The sequence below is a fragment of the Ursus maritimus genome, unplaced genomic scaffold (assembly GCF_017311325.1).
Source record: "Ursus maritimus isolate PB19 unplaced genomic scaffold, ASM1731132v1 scaffold_12, whole genome shotgun sequence".
In the NCBI taxonomy this organism is placed as follows: Eukaryota; Metazoa; Chordata; class Mammalia; order Carnivora; family Ursidae; genus Ursus; species Ursus maritimus.
The window spans coordinates 2929064-2945405 of NW_024423564.1; the positions used below are offsets into that span (position 1 = coordinate 2929064).

A 16342-nucleotide genomic window follows, 5' to 3' on the forward strand; every position below is an offset into this window, starting at 1 on the left:
GTGTGTGTGTGTGGCGTTGGCTCCCACATTTACTCGGGTTTCTTTCCAACCTCTCCTTATATGGTGTGGCTCCGGAGCGGGCTGGGGATTGGCTGCTGTGGCGGGAGACTGGGAGCTTGGAAGAAAGGAGGAAGAGAAAGCCCCGAGCCGCGGACGGGAGCGGGGAGGGGAGGGGGCCGGAGCCCCGCTCCGAGGGCTGAGGAACGGGGCCGGGGCCGCTGGCCTGTGAGGTGTAGAACAGGGAGAGACTTGGGGGGGACTTTTCTGGGGCGAGTAAGGTAGACCACAGCGCTGACCCAGGGGCTGGGAGCGAGGCTCAGCGCTCCGGGCTCAGCAGGCAGGCTTTCGGAAGGCGGGAGCAGGAGTTAGAGCAACTGGGGGGGGGGTCTCCCCTTTTCTTCTCACCCTGAACAGCCTACAGCTCTGCGAAATAGCCTGCACAGGAACCCCTCAGCTCTTCGGGTCTACACCGCAGACATTCTCCTCCCGTTCCCCAAACCCTACTTCACAAGCGAGAACGGGCAAAGTGGAGGAAAAGGCCGCTGACATAGGCAATGGCGGTTAGTTCACCTGTCTGCACGCCTCACCCCTTCCAGCTCTGCGTCCCGGGCTGCCTCACCTCCCCCGCCTAGGGCCTGCCGAAAGAGTCTCCCTTTTCCAGTTCCTTTGTGTAAGAAAGGAACAGGGCACAACCGATGGGAGAGGGACGGCAAGGAAGGAAAACACTCCCTGAAGCAGGCCGGCGGGCAGCCGGGTAGCAAGCCAGTCGCTCCAGCTCCCCGTTTACCCCCGAACCCAGCAACTGGAGGCAGTGGAGGCAACAGGGCAGGCGAAGACCTTGGGCTGATGGAATGCGGGGAGAGAGGTCTGGGCGAGGGGGAGCCGGGCTCCCCGAGCTGCGGCCTCCCGTCTGCCCACCTTCAGGGGCCCCGTGGGCTCGTCTCCAGCGCCGGAGTCGGGACATCTGGCGCTGCCCCTCTGCCTACCGTCCCCGGCGCTGCGCCTCCTTGAAGAAAGGGCGTGGGCACTGTGTGGCGTGGGGACTCGCTCCGCTCCCGCCCTAGAACGAAGTGGCAGTGACCAAGCCCGGGCCCTTGGTCTCCTAGCCCTCGCTGTCCCCAGCTCACCGTGTCATTTCCCTGAGCACAGCAGGCACGGCGGGTGCGTGGCCGGCGGGTGCGTGGCCGTGTGGCCCTTTGCTGAGTGTCGGCAGTTGGTTACCGGCCGGCCGGGAGGCAGGCATTTCCCTGTGTCCTCTTTGCCTGCCCAACAAGAACTCTCCATGTCGCAGATGAGAAAACCGACAGAAAGCGGCTGCCTTGCCCGGAGCCTCGTAATGAAAAAGTCAGAATCTGAACTCAGATCTGTCTGGTTCCAAAGCTGGGCTCATTTCACTCCCCTGTGGCCTGGTTCTGGTGCCTGGGCCTCCGTCCCCCTGGGGGGCCCCCAACTTTCTTTTCTGCTCCCTCACCTGTCATTCTGCTCCCAGGGCCTCCCTGTGTCCTCTAGCTCTGCTGGCAGCCACAGGGAGGTGGCACGTTGGGGTAGACATGTCCTTCTCGCTCTTGGCTTTTTCTTATGTGGGAGCAACCAGGAAGAAAAAGAAGAGGGAAAGTGCTGGCAAAATAAAATTAATACGAAGATGGGGACTTCTACAAGGAAATATTTTAACCTTGATTTTCATGATTTGACAACGGGTGGGTCTAGTGAACACGATGAGTTTGGGAGAGGGAGGCCTACGTGGAGGATGGCAAGCCTGCAGACCCAGATTTCCTCACCCGCTACCTCAGGAGACCCTGGGCAGGAGTTTAGGTGGCCCTCTGGTGTCCGTCCTTTCCCTCACTCAAGCAGGATACTTATTCCTCGGGGAAGAGACTTGTTTAGAGAACAGCTAGAGCGAGGGAAAATCTTCAGCAGCTCATGGCGCAAGGACCTGTCCTCCGCAGGGACTGTTGAACTTGGAGACACCCCCCATCGTGCTTACTTGGGATGTGGAAGCAACATCAGAGCAGAAGAATGGGAACTGAAGGGCCTGCGCGTCACCCTTTTCCTTTTCTCCCTCCTACCACATCTTCCTGAATGTCAACATCCAAGAGGCAGTCTGTCCCCACGTTCCCCGTCTCCCCTCTCCCCTCCAAGAGAAGCGCTAGGTCTTGGCTCTTGGAGGCGAGATCTAGGAAAGAGGGTCAGGGGGCTAGCAAGGGGTGCACATACTTCCAAGTGGTTTCTAAGCCCTTCAGTTGACTCATGCGGCTTTCTGTCTGCTTCCTGTCAAAACCCACTCAGCTCTTGCCTTCACGACTCTTCTCTGGACCCTGTCCCTGTTGCTAACCTGATCTTAGGAACTTCAGAGGAAGGGAGCAAACGAAACAGAATGAGCGCGTGAGAGCTACCGTTGCCAAGCACGCAAGCGAGCCTGGCCAGGAGGCTGGCGGCGCGAGCATAACGAGGTTTCGCTGAAGTCGGGGCGGGATGAGTGTTGGGAGAGAGGTCTGAGGAAGGAGAGGGAGAGGCCACAGGAAACCTCGCTTGGCCAAAAGAGGAACCCGGGCACACGTCTGGTTTTCCCCTCAATCCTGCCCAGCTTGCATTGCAAATCAGTTTCGTTCTTAGTGCGTTCTTCTGTGGGGTCAGCCGCCCCTAGTTCCCCTGCACTGGGCCCCCCACGAAGGACCACACCGTTCCAACTGTCCAGCACTGGGTCTCTGAGTCGGTGTTGGGCCATGAAGGGGAGGAACACGGCAAACAAGGTATCCAGGCAGCTCAGTCTCATTAGAGGACGTGAGCAAGAAGCTGGTGTGTCTGGTGGGAGCCCCCAAACCCTACTCGGGGCCGGGACAGATGTCGCTGCTGTGAGCACAGACAGTTGGCTTCCGCAGCCCCGGGGCTAGAGCCGCACAGCTGAAATTTCACCCTCAGACTGCAAACCTGGAATGGGACGGAAGAGGAAAAGCCTGCCCCCCAAACTTAGCTTATCCATGTCCTCGGAGCAGCAGTACGTCCCTGCCGCGTCAGAGGGGTACCCCCCACCCCCATCTGGGTGAAAGCTTCTTAACACTGCTGTCGGGGTCACCTCTTCGGATCTGAGGCAGCTGGTGTCAGAAACAGGCCCGGATGAGGAAGGAAAGGGGGGTGGGGGTAAGGTCGGCCAGCACAAGAGCAACAAGTTTGTGCGTTGGTTTTTTTTCCTTTTTTTGAGGTAAATAAAAAAGCTTTATCCCGCAACGCTTGGAGCCAAGAGTCCGCGTCCCCCACCCGCCCGGTGCGGCCGGCCCGGCCTTCACATCAGGCTCTTCCGGTACTGACTGTGCTGAGCGGCCGGCCTGAGGCGGGAGCCGGGGGTCTGCGGGTCCATCTGTCTGTACAGGTCCCTCAGCTCCCGGACTTCCTGCAGCACCCGCTTCGCCTGGCTCCAGGTCGACGACGCCTCTCCCAGCAGCCGCTCCGTCTCCAGCAGCAGCTGCTCCGACTCCGAGTCGGGCGGGGAGCGAGGGGGCTCCTTGGCCTTTCGCTTCCCGTCTCCCAGTCCCTGAACCTCCGCCAGCAGCTCCTGAGTCTTCTCCAGTTTCCTCGCCACCAGGTCCTGGAGCCGGGACAGCTGCCCCGGGTGCGGCGGAACGAGGGCCGCGGGGTGCTCGGCCCGCGCCTGGACGGTGCGGCCCGGGGCGGCGTCCCGCTGGGACAGGATCTCCTCCAAGGAGGCGCAGCGGCCCTTCTCTGGGGGGGTCAACCTCTTAGGCGCCTGGGGGGTGTAGGTGGCCCCTCTGTCTGGCTTCTCCCACGACCGGGGCAGGCCGCCGGCTCGGTCTGAGGAGGGCTGCGTGCGGTCCGAGTCCGCCCTCCGCCGGCCGCCGGCCAGCTGCGCCACGGACTTGTCCAGGTCCACCCGGAAGCTCTCGGCGCACGACGTCGGCTCCTCAGGGGCAGGCTCCTCCTCCTGGATCAGGTCCAGGGTCAGCATCCCGTCCGAGGTAGAGGTGGAGGCCTAGAGGGGGAGAGCGCGGGCAGGAACCGCCATCGGTAGGCCGCTCGGGAGTGGCCAACGGGCCGCTTCCGCCTCAGCACGGCTCCCCAAGGGAGAAGCCTCCGCCCTGACTGCGCCCTTTGACCTCCGCCCTGACTGCGCCCTTTGACCTTCGTACCGTGTCTCACTCCTTCGATAGCGATCGGAACTTTGCTCGTATCTTTCTGTGAGTCAAAGTGACTTCGCCTGCTTGTTTTCCACACTCTCCGTTTTACTAAACCTCCTGAAGAGTGCCTGCGTTGCTCGCCTTGTGGACTCGAAGCATCAGACTGGGGTCGACACCACACAGCACAGTCCCTGTCCTTCTCCATCTGGGTCCTCTGAGCCACACACCGCAACTGCCTCTGCCCGTCAGAGCTCAGAACCCCCCGCCTTAAAGTAAAACTTGTTCTATTTCCAGAATATTGTAATAATACAAAAGAATTCCGGTACTATTCAGCACCTCATGCATATTGACATCTATGTTGTTTCAGTCATTCCTTCCTCACAGCAGCCCTTCAAGGCAGGCACGATGGCTGCCCCCCTTTCCCGCTGAAGACGCGCGGCTTCAGGGAATCGCTTCAGGGAAAAGCTAGGTTCCAACCTGGTTCTGTCCGATTCCAAATCCTGTCTTCTTTCTACTCTACCCGACTGCCTCCCTCCCTAGAGACTGAGAGCTCGGTCAGTGAGAGGAACCACACCGTGTGTGATACAGGGGTCACGGTGATCCTTCCTCCTGGAAGCGACTGCAGGGCCTGAAGCTGCTCACCTCAGGCTGGCCGCCATTGCGCAGAAACTTCTACTCCATGGTATAGCACTCACCTCTTCTATTTTCACTTTCCTTGTGGGTAGATCTCATTTTCCACAAGGGATGATACATTTATTGAGGGCAAGGACTTTTGAACTCATAGTAGGTGCTTAATACATATTTCTGATTTGGAGGAATCGGGCAGGGGTACAGGGTGAAGGGATTTCCCTAGCCTTTGACCTTGGTACCACAAATGCCTCTTGTGGGCTGGACAGTCTTGTCTGAGACAGACCGACATGGAGTTGGCCCTTCAACAAATTTTATTTTCTTACAATCTTACGTACCACAGCCATCAGGTGTCCCCGAGTTGGGGGGCGGCGGGAGTGCTGGATTTTTGCCCTGTCTCGAGTGGGGTGGGCGAGATAGCTGTCCTCCTCAACGGTGACCTGAAGAGATGCACTGTGAGTCTTGGGTGCTCTTCAGAGACTGTCCCAACCCAGCAGCCTCTGAGGCCTGAACATGCCTGGACTGAGAAATAAACCCACCCCATTAACTGCTTCTGAGAAAATCCAAGGGCAAGGCCTTTACTGCACGTGTGGGGTCTCCAAGGTTGGCCCCATCCATCACAAAGCATGGAAAGAGGAGTTGGCAGAAAGACTCAGAAGGTGGGAGAATGGGGTTTTCAAAGGGAGCTAAAGAAGTGTAGCTCATGGGGGATAGCAAGTTAAGTGTGTCCACCCCATAATCTCCCCCTTTAAGTGAGTCACGGTTACTGCCTCTGCCCTGGTGTTCCTCCCCTCCAAATGAACCCCCCTGACCTCATCCAAGATGCGGTTCTTGGCTCGGGTGATAGCAGAGTTGAGGGCATTGATCCACGATTCCTTCTCTTCTGGACTCACTGCCAGGAAGATCAGGTTGGGAGCCTGTGAGGGGAAGACACTTGGTTCAGCCAGGGTTTTAGGGTTCGTGCCTCACTAGGACAGTGAAAAAATAAGGAATTATCATCTCATTCTCTTAGACCCAGCTCCTAGAAGGAGAGAGATTCTGCTTCTGGAGTCATGCATAACCTAAGGACACCAGCCTCTATTCCTAGAAGATGCCACAGCTCAGAGGTTGTTTTAGAAATGGCCAAAGAAGAGCTAGGAAGGGTAATGGATACTAATACGTCACTGGAGATAATTACAGGAGGTTTGATAAATGATAAAGGACAGGTACTAAAATAAAGATCTTTAAGTATTTGAGTAAACAGAATGTAACAGGAACTTTCCTAAGTCCCCTCAGACAAGAAAAATTAGCTTCAGAACTTCACCTATCAGGGTACAAGGAAAGTGATTTTCTTCCTAGAGATGTAAGACGTATGTGTTTTAAGGCTGGCTTGCCTGGAGGGAAGGAGATGGCCACAATATTCTCAGGTTAAAGAACAGAAGCTGGCAGGAGAGCAAGTCCAGGACTTCTGAGCCAGAGTGGAGAGAGAGAACCTGAAGGGCGAAGGTGTTCTCCTCTGCCCCCCACATGCAAGCCGCCGCTGTTCCAAGGGCCGAGGAGGCAGGACAGACATACCGTGTTGCCGGGCTGTTTGGAGTGGGCAAGAGTAAACTTGCTGTGATTTTTCTTGCTCCTGCTCTTGGATTTCCGGAGCTCTTCACACTTCTCATAGTCACTCAGGTCAAACACCTCTTGAATATTTTTCTCATCTTTTACCTAGGGAAGGGTTAGAGGGGAGGTGCTGAGGATAAAATGACTTCATGCCTTCCCCAGGCTGTTATTTTAGACGGGTCTTGGGAAGCAGGAGAAGCCTAAGGAGAGGGGAGGGAGGACAGGCCAGGAGAGCTGTCTGACCCAAGGCCCACACAGGCCTGACAGCAGGCACAGCCCTGGGGCAGCCCTCAAGCCCTGACTCTTAGGTGGGTTTCCCTGTAAACCCCTTATCCCCACTCTCTTCAGCTGAGCTCCTGGTTCAGGGCCCCAGGATGTCTCTCTTCACTCTGACCCCGGTCATGTCCTTCAAAAGACCAGGCTTACGTGGCTAATAGGTTAATCCTATCATCCAGAGGGAGGAGGTAATAGCAGGGTCAACATCAGCGGGCGACTGGAGGCAAAGGCTACCTCTGGTCTCCCCCATCTTATGAAAAGTTTACACTGTCGCTCTAAAAATATATATTTTATTAATTTTTTTAAAGATTTTATTTATGTGACAGAGAGACAGCCAGCGAGAGAGGGAACACAGCAGGGGGAGTGAGAGAGGAAGAAGCAGGCTCCCAGCAGAGGAGCCTGATGTGGGGCTCGATCCCGCAACGCCGGGATCACGCCCTAAGCCGAAGGCAGACGCTTTAAAGACTGCGCTACCCAGGCGCCCCGTATTTTATTAATTTTTTAAGTGATCTCTACACCCAACATGGGGCTTGAAGTCAGAACCCCAAGATCAAGAGCCACGCGCTCCACTGACGGGCCAGCCAGGCTTTCTTACCGAGCCAACTCCCTCCTCATATACTATTCTAAAGAGCGCCATCGAGCCCCCTCGTTTCAGGAGCTTCGGCACCAGAGAAACAGCAGTCCCCTGTGCTCAGTTTGTTCAGACAAGCTGAAAATACACCTGCAGTTCTTACCCTCCTTCTGCCCTCCAAGGTACTGAGACAACCCGGCCCGGCCCGTGCAGGCTTCGAGAGCCACCGAAGTCATCCACTTCTCTCTAAACACAGATGCGCTTCCGCTGTCCCCAGAGGACGGCATTTCAGACTTGTATTCTGCTATTTCTTTCCCCGGTTCCAGTTTGAGAGTCTCAGCACCTTCCTGCCGGGAAGTTCTACTTTGGGTCTAAACTGAGCCCTTCTTGCTCCTGGTGTCTCTCTTGCACCCTGGTTCCACCCTTCGAAGCTTTAGCCTGCATTTGGCTCTTCACTCTCTTGCCAAATGTCTCATCAGAGACCACAATTCTCTCTACATCCTCTGACCCCAACCAGCCTTGGTGGAGTGCCACCAAGCACGTTCCAGTAATATTTCTGCCTCGCCATTGTTTCTCCTCTCTGCTCAGGTGTTCCCCACAGGCCTGGGACTCTGAAGCTGTGGCTCATGGATTGTTCTGGCTTGCAAGAGGAGAGAGACTTAGTCACCGGCTCAGAGGAGCAGCCTGCCATGAGGAAGCCCTTTCGCCCTCTGCCGTTTTGAACCTGGGCTTGGAAGACCCTGGGAATGAGCTGCTTGTGTTTTCCTGGGATGAGAGATGTCTCATTAAAACGAAACAAACAGATAAAAGTAGTCTCCTATCTCCCTTGGAAGCAGCCACCCTCCCTGACTGGAATTCTCTCTCAAGTGCTGAGCTGGGAACAGCGCGCATGCAGGTGACTTCATCTGTTCTCCTGGTTCTCAGCAGCCTTGAGGTGGGGGGCTGATTCTGTCTTCCGCTCCCCGGCTCAGCTCTGGTCTTGCATCTGCCTGTCCTTCGGACTTGCTGCTGGGACCAGGGGACTGACACAGAGGAGGAGGGCTCATCACACAGCCTCGTTGGGGGCAATGGCTGCTCATACATCTGCCCGTTCGTGCGGGCCTGGCGCGCCTCCTCGCCGGCTTTGGGCTCTAAGTGACCAGGGGCCCGGGGGGATTGTGTATGGAAGTGGAGAAGACGTCGGCAAGGGGTATCTAAGAACAATTCCCAGAAACGTGGGGCAGGGAGGGAGGATGATGCATCAGTCCTCCTGCCCTTCTCCTCAGACTTGAGACAATCAGCAGCCACCAGAGCGCTTGGAGAGGAAAGTGCTGGGTGTGTGTATGGAGCCAGGGGACAGAGTCACTTGTTCTGTTTTCCTTACAGGAAGGGAAGGGAAGGGAGAAGGGAAGGGAAGGGAGGGGGTATTCTGCCTTGGACACGGCTGACAAGGAGCTCCAGGAAGGAGACAGTGGCAGAGGTTAGGCCTTGATAGGGCAGTGGTAGGAGGAGGGGCAAGACAAACAGCAGGACGAGTATATTCCAGTTCCCACGGAAGACGGGCAACTCCGAGACCCTTGCCTTTCCTCCACCAAATGCCCAAAGGCTCATTTACTCATCTTCCAAAGCTAACCCTTTCCCCTGGGCCCACAGAAAGGGGCTGTCCCTTGCCAAAAAAGATGCCCTGAACCCAATTTCCTCTACCAGGAGATCTCCCTAAGATCTAGCTTCTGTTCCTATGCATCAACCCCATGATCTTAAGGTGCGCTTTGACTGAGGAAAACGATTAATAACAACAAACAGAAGGATTTCTTTGGTGGAGGTGGTGGTGGGAGGCCCTGCCTTTATGAGGAGAAGTAACAAAAAAGACCGTTGAAAATTCGAGGGGAGAGGGTTAGGAATATTCTTATGTTAACACATAAATTACAAACATTATACTTTGCGTTAAAAAAAAAATCTTGACTCTATTAGCTCTGGAGCTTGTGGGAAGTGGGCAGAATAGAGCCTAGAGTCTACTGTCAGCTTCACCCTTAGTCCAGGCCCGCCGTAGCCCGGAAACGGGCTCCAAAGAAGAGGAGTAACGGGAGGCTTGTTCCCACTTCTCCTGCACCCTTCTCAGCAGGGGGCCGCGGGCCCCATGACCGGTCAGATGCTCTTGACTCACAGGACACCAGCCTCGGAGGCTGAGGTCATTCCATCCTTCCCCCTGTTTCTGTACTCCTTCCTCCACAAACAAGGAGCAAGCACGCTCATCTGTTCCAAGACTCTGTCCTTTGGACAAATAACAAACAAGAAAAGATGTCTTGTTCCTTCTACCCTTTCACTGTTCTCATGGTTCCCTTTTGACGTGTGGGAAGTTCTCCCTGATTGCTCACCAGAGTTTCCTGCCATTATGAAGTTTGGGGAAGACAGGAGATACACTTTGACAACACTTGTTTATTACTAGTATTTTTTAAACTGGAAAGCCAGCAAATTGTGGAAAAACCTTCTATAGGATCCGGGATTGGGTGGAGGTGGCCCTTAAAAATAAATCCTGCTTTCAAAGTCTTATTATCTCACCACCCTCCATCACCAAGTTCCCAGCTTAGCGTAAACAGTCAGGTCGAAACACCCAGAAGAGGGATGGCTTGGGCCTGGGCACAGCTTAGCTCTTCCCTACTTGCCTAGGGACACGATCTGTTCAGATGAATACTTTCTCTAGGACTGCGCATGTGTCTGTTTCGATACCATAAAAGGATTTATTTACCTAAATATAGTCTACTGCCGAAAGCAGAAGAGGTTAGAACTCAGGGTGGACTTCCCAGTTAGGCCTGGGGGAGGGAACACAGGATTGGGGGAGGAAGGGCCACCCAACCAGGGGAGTACAGGACAGTCTCCTAGCCTAATGCGGACGCAGTCTCAGAAGTAGGGACTGGAACGACTTCCAACTCATGGAGGGCAATGTCAGTTTCTCAGGTGTTAACTTATCTCAAGAAATAGAGATAAAAGGGAGAAAAATGAGGATTCAATGATCTGGGCTCAGGTTCTGAATGTGGACTGTGGTTTTCATTTTAACTACCCAGGGACGGACAGGGGTTTGTGACTCCATTTGTCTCTTTTCTGATACAAATGGGGGAAGTTATGAAGAAGGTGGAGAATGAGTTTCTTACTGCCTTTTTTTTTTTTTTTTTAATGGCGTGCGAAGCATACTGGTTAGGAACGTTGGCTTCAACAGAAATAACTGCCACTCATAGACACTCTGCCTGAGGTCATATGAGACTGACCCAGGGTTGTGTACGTGGTTTCTGGGATTGGGGCAGCTGCCCGTGTGATACGACCTGCATGTGCCCCTCGCTAGAGACAGGAGAGAGGAGGTTAGCGGGCTTGGGGTACGGGGGGCGGGAAGGGATGAAGAAGAAGCTGAACAGAGTTTTTCAGCAGCTGTAGCAAGGGAAAAAAAAAGTCCTACCTTCAGCTAGCTGCCAGGATAGGGTAGGGGGCAGCAGGGGACACTTAGAACTTTTGGGACACCTTGGGAGGGGGGTTATGGTCGTTGTCAGAAAGGTGTTTATCATGAAGTAAGATGCACGCTCAACTTCGAATTCTAACTCGGGTCTTCTGGAGAAAGGGTGACCCTTCTCTGCAGATCCGATAGGGGTAGAGACCAACCGAAGTGCTGAACTTGCTTTGGAACAAAATGGGGGGTGAGGGAAGGGGGTCGGTAAGTCCCCCGTGGAGGGACAAAACGGGGAGTAAGAGGAAACAGGGACAGAGGCGGCAAAGGGCACCTACCTCCTTCTCAGAGACGTACAGCTGGTCCCCCTTCAGCACCACATAACGGTTTTTCCAAATCTCCCTGAAAATCCCTTTCCCGCAGAATTTCCGGACCCAGCCGACCTTCTCGGGCGGCGCGGACGGGTGACTGCCATCCTGAAGCCCCTGCCCCAGGGCAAGAGCAGAACCTTCCGGTTAGGGGGCTGCCGCGTTCCCCGCGGCTCCTTCCGGCCCTCGCGACCCCCCTCGGCTCCCCTCTCCGCCTTTCCCGTGACCGCCCCCCCGGAGACCGGACTCAGGGCGCCCAGCGTTCGCGCCCCACTTCTCGGAAGGCTCTCACCGCGGGCAACTCTGTGCCCCGCCGCTGCCCTCCCGCTGCCCCCACATCCACAACTCCGAGTGCGGGAGGCAGGAGCCGGCCGGCCTGGGCGCAGGGGGGCCTCCGGCTGGCCGCCAGGGCCCCCGCCCCCTCCCGCAGCCTCGGTCCCCGCCGCGCCGGGCTTCGCGGCGCTTTATTTCTCATTGTCTCGGGGCCGCTGCAGCGCGCACGCAGGCGGCGGCCGGCCGCCCGGGGAGGGGGCGCCGGGGGCGCGCGGAAAGTGAGCCAAGTCCAAGCCCCCGACCCAGGTCCGCGCACAAAGCCCCCGGCGGCGCCGGGGCCGCGGGGCCGGGGTCCTCGGAGCGGCCGGCGGCGGGCGCGGGCGCACTCACCCTCTTGGTGGAATTGTTCTTCTTCATCATTCCGGGTGGGCGCGGGCGCGGGGGAAGGGGCCGGCTGGCGGAGCTGCCCCCGGCGCCGCCGCCGCTCCTCCCTCCCTCTCCCGGACTCTCCCCTTCTTTGTAGCTCCGGTTACACTAAAGGCCGGCCTCCCTCGCACTCGCACACACACGCACGCCCGCTCCCCGCCCCTCGGCGCCCTCCATCCCGGCGCCCACGCGGCCCGGGCCCCGCGCGCCCCCGCCGCCAGCTCCCCGGCCCGGCGCGCTGTGGGCGGCCCGGCCCGCGCCCCGCGGTTCCATCCGCCGGCCCGCTGACGTTGCGAGTTCAGAATAAAGGGCGAATCGCGGAGCCGGAGATGGTGCGCTCCCCCACCCCCCTCCTTTGTTTCTGACTCGCTGAGGGTGAAGAAGACAGACCCAAACCCAGCCGGAGAGCGGCTCCCAGGGGGGCGCCGGACCCACGCTCGCACCTGCGGCCGGAGCCAGGGGCGGAGCCCGACACACCGACAGGCCGGACCTGCCTAGACAGACCGCGGAGGCGGCTGCAGCGGATAATGGAGAGAGATTTAGGAAGACCGAGATAACCTAGATCGAGATCGGCTCCCTCCCAAACGCAAAACAAAAACAAGAGCGGGAGGTGGGAGGGCGCCCGCCTCACGGGAACCGGCCTCTGGAATTCACACCGCCTAGGTGGTAGAGGTAGTGGCCTGGGGTAGGTCAGGTGTTGGGGAAAAGTTTTATGCTCCCGGTGGAGGGGGTACGGACGTGTAGGGGCGCGCGGGGGGCGTGGAGTTAATACTAACACACATTGCTGTCGGTTTACAAAGCCTCAGGCCTTCTTTGAGCCTCCTAAGCGTGAAGTGGATATACGTATGATCATTGCACATAGAGAAAGTGAGACTCAGGATGGCCGAGGGATATGCAGACACACGGTAAGTACTGGCAGGAGTAGATTTCTGTCTCCAAAGGCATTGTCCAGAGCACCGTGTGGCTTTAAATATAAGCTCCAGGTGAGGCTTAAACTTCCAGTTACCTGGGTGTCTCTTCCTGCTGCACTGACCTGGAAACGTTGCATCCGAGTCCTGTGGAGGGAAGGGCCAGAGGATGCCCTGACTGGGGGAACCTCTGCTGATGCCTCCTACACCAGATGTGCCTCAGAGCTTACACGCCAACATCTCAGTAACGTCATTTTTTTACAACACATATTTAAGGGGAGGAGGGGAGTCAGGAAACCCAGGTTTGGGTACTAGTTTCATCATCACTACTTTGTGGCCTTTGGTCAAGTCACTGAATTTTTTTTTTAATTTTAATTTTAGATTTTATTTATTAGAGAGAGAGAGAGACAGGAGCAGAGGGAGAGGGACAAGCAGACTCGACGCTGAGCGCAGAGCCCCACGCGGGGCTCGTCTCACAGTCCTGAGATCGTGACCTGAGCTGAAACTCAGAGACCATGCTTAACCCACTGAGCCACCCAGGTGCCCCAAGTCACTGAATTCTGGTAGGACTCTGTTCCTCAACATATTAAAGGGTGAAGGATGAACTAACAGTTCCATCAACAAGGAAAGTTAGTGGAATATAGGCGATGACCTGCGAAAGTCCTATGAAGATCTGCAAGGATTGCCCTCTAGGACTAATTACTGAACAATTACAAGCTAACAAACACGGTGCTTGGCATATGGTAGACATGCAATAACCACAAAATGAATACAAATCCTGGCACACAAGAGCAGGGAAAAGCAAGAACTCCTTTTTCTGGAGATGTCTTGAGATAAAAGAAAGTATTGACCGATTTTGTGGTTTCAGGAATGCGGTGGTCTTGGCTTTTTCTGGCATCTGTCAAACGAAGGAGGGGCTTTTCTCTTTTCCCAGACACCCTGTTTCCTCCTAATTCAACAATATTCCTCTTAACCTCTTTTCATTTACCATAGTAATTAATTCCTCTATTTTAGACTGATACAGAAATTTATCCTTTCAAAATGTTCTTATATATCATTTCTTTAAGTCTTTAGTGCCACCTTGTGTGGTATATAAAATAAATATTATTCCCACTTGGAAAATGAGTAAACTGTGTGGCAGATCAATCGACTGGGCCAAGTTTACACAGCAAGTTACTGGCTCAATGGATTAGAATCCAGGTGTTCTGACTCCAGTTTACTGTTTAGGCTTCGTACACACACACACACACACACACACACACACACACACACACCCTTTCTCACCATCTCTATTTCTCACTCTCTGTTTAAAAAGTGCTTTAAGAAGAATGGGAAAATCCAGGGTATCTTCATAAATGAGGAAGCAAAATGTCCCAGTGTCCTACATGGTGAGGAAAAAGTAGCAGGCATGATCTTTTGAGGGCTTGCTGGCCAGGCAGACGAGAGCGGTTTGGATTTGGATTTATAGTTTAAATAGATTCTGGCTTATGGGAGACAAGTGATTCGTGATTTGCCCCAACTTCCTCCTTGCCCCTCCTTTTTTTTTTTTTTTTTAAAGATTTTATTTATCTATTTGACAGAGAGAGAGAGACAGCGAGAGAGGGAACACAAGCAGGGGGAGTGGGAGAGGGAGAAGCAGGCTTCCCACTGAGCGGGGAGCCTGACGTGGGGATTGATCCCAGGACGCTGGGATCATGACCTGAGCTGAAGGCAGATGCTTAACGACTAAGCCACCCAGGCGCCCCTTTGCCCCTCCTTTTATTTTTTTTATTTTTTATTTTTTTAAAGATTTTATTTATTAGACAGAGATAGAGACAGCCAGCGAGAGAGGGAACACAAGCAGGGGGAGTGGGAGAGGAAGAAGCAGGCTCATAGCGGAGGAGCCTGATGTGGGGCTCGATCCCACAATGCGGGGATCACGCCCTGAGCCGAAGGCAGACGCTCAACTGCTGTGCCACCCAGGCGCCCCTGCCCCTCCTTTTAAAAGTCAACAAATGTTTGAGTGTCTGCTGTACGCAAGGTAGTGGGGTCCTTGTGCTGGAGCTTTGTGGAACATCAGGCAGAGGGACTGCTAAAAAATCAAAACCCTCCAAAGTCATTTTCAGATTCCAGAACAGATGCATGTGGGCTGGAGAACCTTTCCTGCCTATTTGCTCCTGAAGATGTTACATAAATCTCTGGGTTTTTCTCGCACTAACCTGCACTGCTGTACTGTCTCTTCTTACTGTCCTGCCCCTACCTTCCCTCTCTTTGCCTCCCGTGGTCCTGTTACTCACACCTCTTTCCTGGGCCACACTCCTCCCAGCCTGTCCTTCAGCTCACTTCTCTCTCACCAGGTGAACCTCAGGGCCCCTGAATTGGGATCTTTGACTAGACCATTTCTTAAGTGAGAAATCTCAGAGTGAGAATTGATGGGTTCTTTTACACATTGTCATAGCACCGTCTCCTCAGTGAGCTTGCCACCGCCACACACACAAACCAAAAAATGACTCAAGCCAATTTCTCTTTGGTGGAGGGAAGACACTGGGAGGACTTGTGATGGGGTTACCTCCCTAACAGCATCACCGTGGATAAGACACAACTGCCAGCAACTTTATTCTTCGGTTGACTGTTTTATAAGCCACTCCACTTAAGGGAGGAAGAAAGCAGCTATCGGCGATAAGGACTGTGAGTTGCTGCCTGCAAGTTTACTGGGCAAAAACTGTTGTCCAAAGAGTTGGTTAGCTAAAAACAGTGCCTCGGCTTTGTAGAGTAAATGGGACATTTGACTAGTGCATTTCACTCTACGGAAGAGAAGTCATTAAAAGCACATGAGACGTCAAAGAAAATGCTGTTTTTAAAGGGTAAAGGTAAAGGGCCACTAATAATGCAATCAGCTCTGTAAATCTTGAATAAAAATGTAAGTCTTTGAGGCATCTGGGTGGCTCAGTTGGTTAAGCATTGGACTCGTGACGTCGGCTCAGGTGATGATCTCAGGGTCCTGAAATCGAGCCCCAAGCTGGGCTCTGCGCTGGGCATAGAACCTGCTTGGGATTCTCTCCCTCTCCCTCTGCTGCTCTCCCGCAACTCACACATGCGCGTGCAAGGGTTCTCTCTCTCTAAAAAAAAATATTTAAAAAAATTATTAAAAAAAATGTAAGTCTTCGATCCTTAATAAAGAAATGCCAATTTCTGGCATCAAACCTCCTGAGGGTAAGGCTCACTTTTTAGACTTCTTGGTATTGTTAGTTGAGTGGGCACAAGGGAAGCAGGCAAATAATAGGAATTGTGTAAGAAAAGTCTGTTCCTTTTTTTTTTTTTTTAAGATTTATTTTAGAGAGAGCGAGTGAGAGAGGGCGTGTGTGTGTGCGGAGGGGCAGAGGGCGAGGGAGAGGCAGAGAATCTCAAGCAGACTCCCCTGAGCGGGGAGCCCAAGGCAGGGCTCCATGCCTCGACCCTGAGATCATGACCTGAGCTGAAATCAGGAGTTGGTTGCTTAACCGACTGAGCCACCCAGGCGCTCCAAAAAGTCTCTGTTCTGATTCTTCTTCTTCCAAAGAGTTACCTTGCCAAGAGGAAGGGAAGCACAGGTAATCCTGCTTGGGGGAGGTTTCTGTTTATTTGAAAAAACTCTGTAACTCATAAAAGCTGCAATTAAAATAATGTCCCCCCAGTGAAGGCAGTCTCACTTTTTTATTATAAAAAAAGGGAAAAAATTTGAAAATGTACCTAAAGTGACCCACAAAAAAAAAAAAAAAAAAAAAAAAAAAAAAAAAAAAAAA

At 54.1% G+C, this 16342-nt stretch overlaps 1 protein-coding gene across 1 annotated transcript; it reads right to left on the reverse strand.

Moving 5' to 3' along the window:
- Nucleotides 1-3171: 3171 nt before the first annotated feature.
- PLEKHO1 (pleckstrin homology domain containing O1) lies at nucleotides 3172-11835 on the reverse strand. Its single transcript, XM_040626808.1, has 6 exons — nucleotides 11638-11835; nucleotides 10945-11091; nucleotides 6312-6452; nucleotides 5570-5674; nucleotides 5096-5197; nucleotides 3172-3985 (listed from the first exon to the last, which is right to left on the reverse strand). Exons 1-6 carry the CDS (start codon nucleotides 11665-11667, stop codon nucleotides 3281-3283), a joined length of 1230 nt encoding a protein of 409 aa, XP_040482742.1. The 5' UTR covers nucleotides 11668-11835; the 3' UTR covers nucleotides 3172-3280.
- Between the last annotated feature and the right edge of the window lie 4507 nt (nucleotides 11836-16342).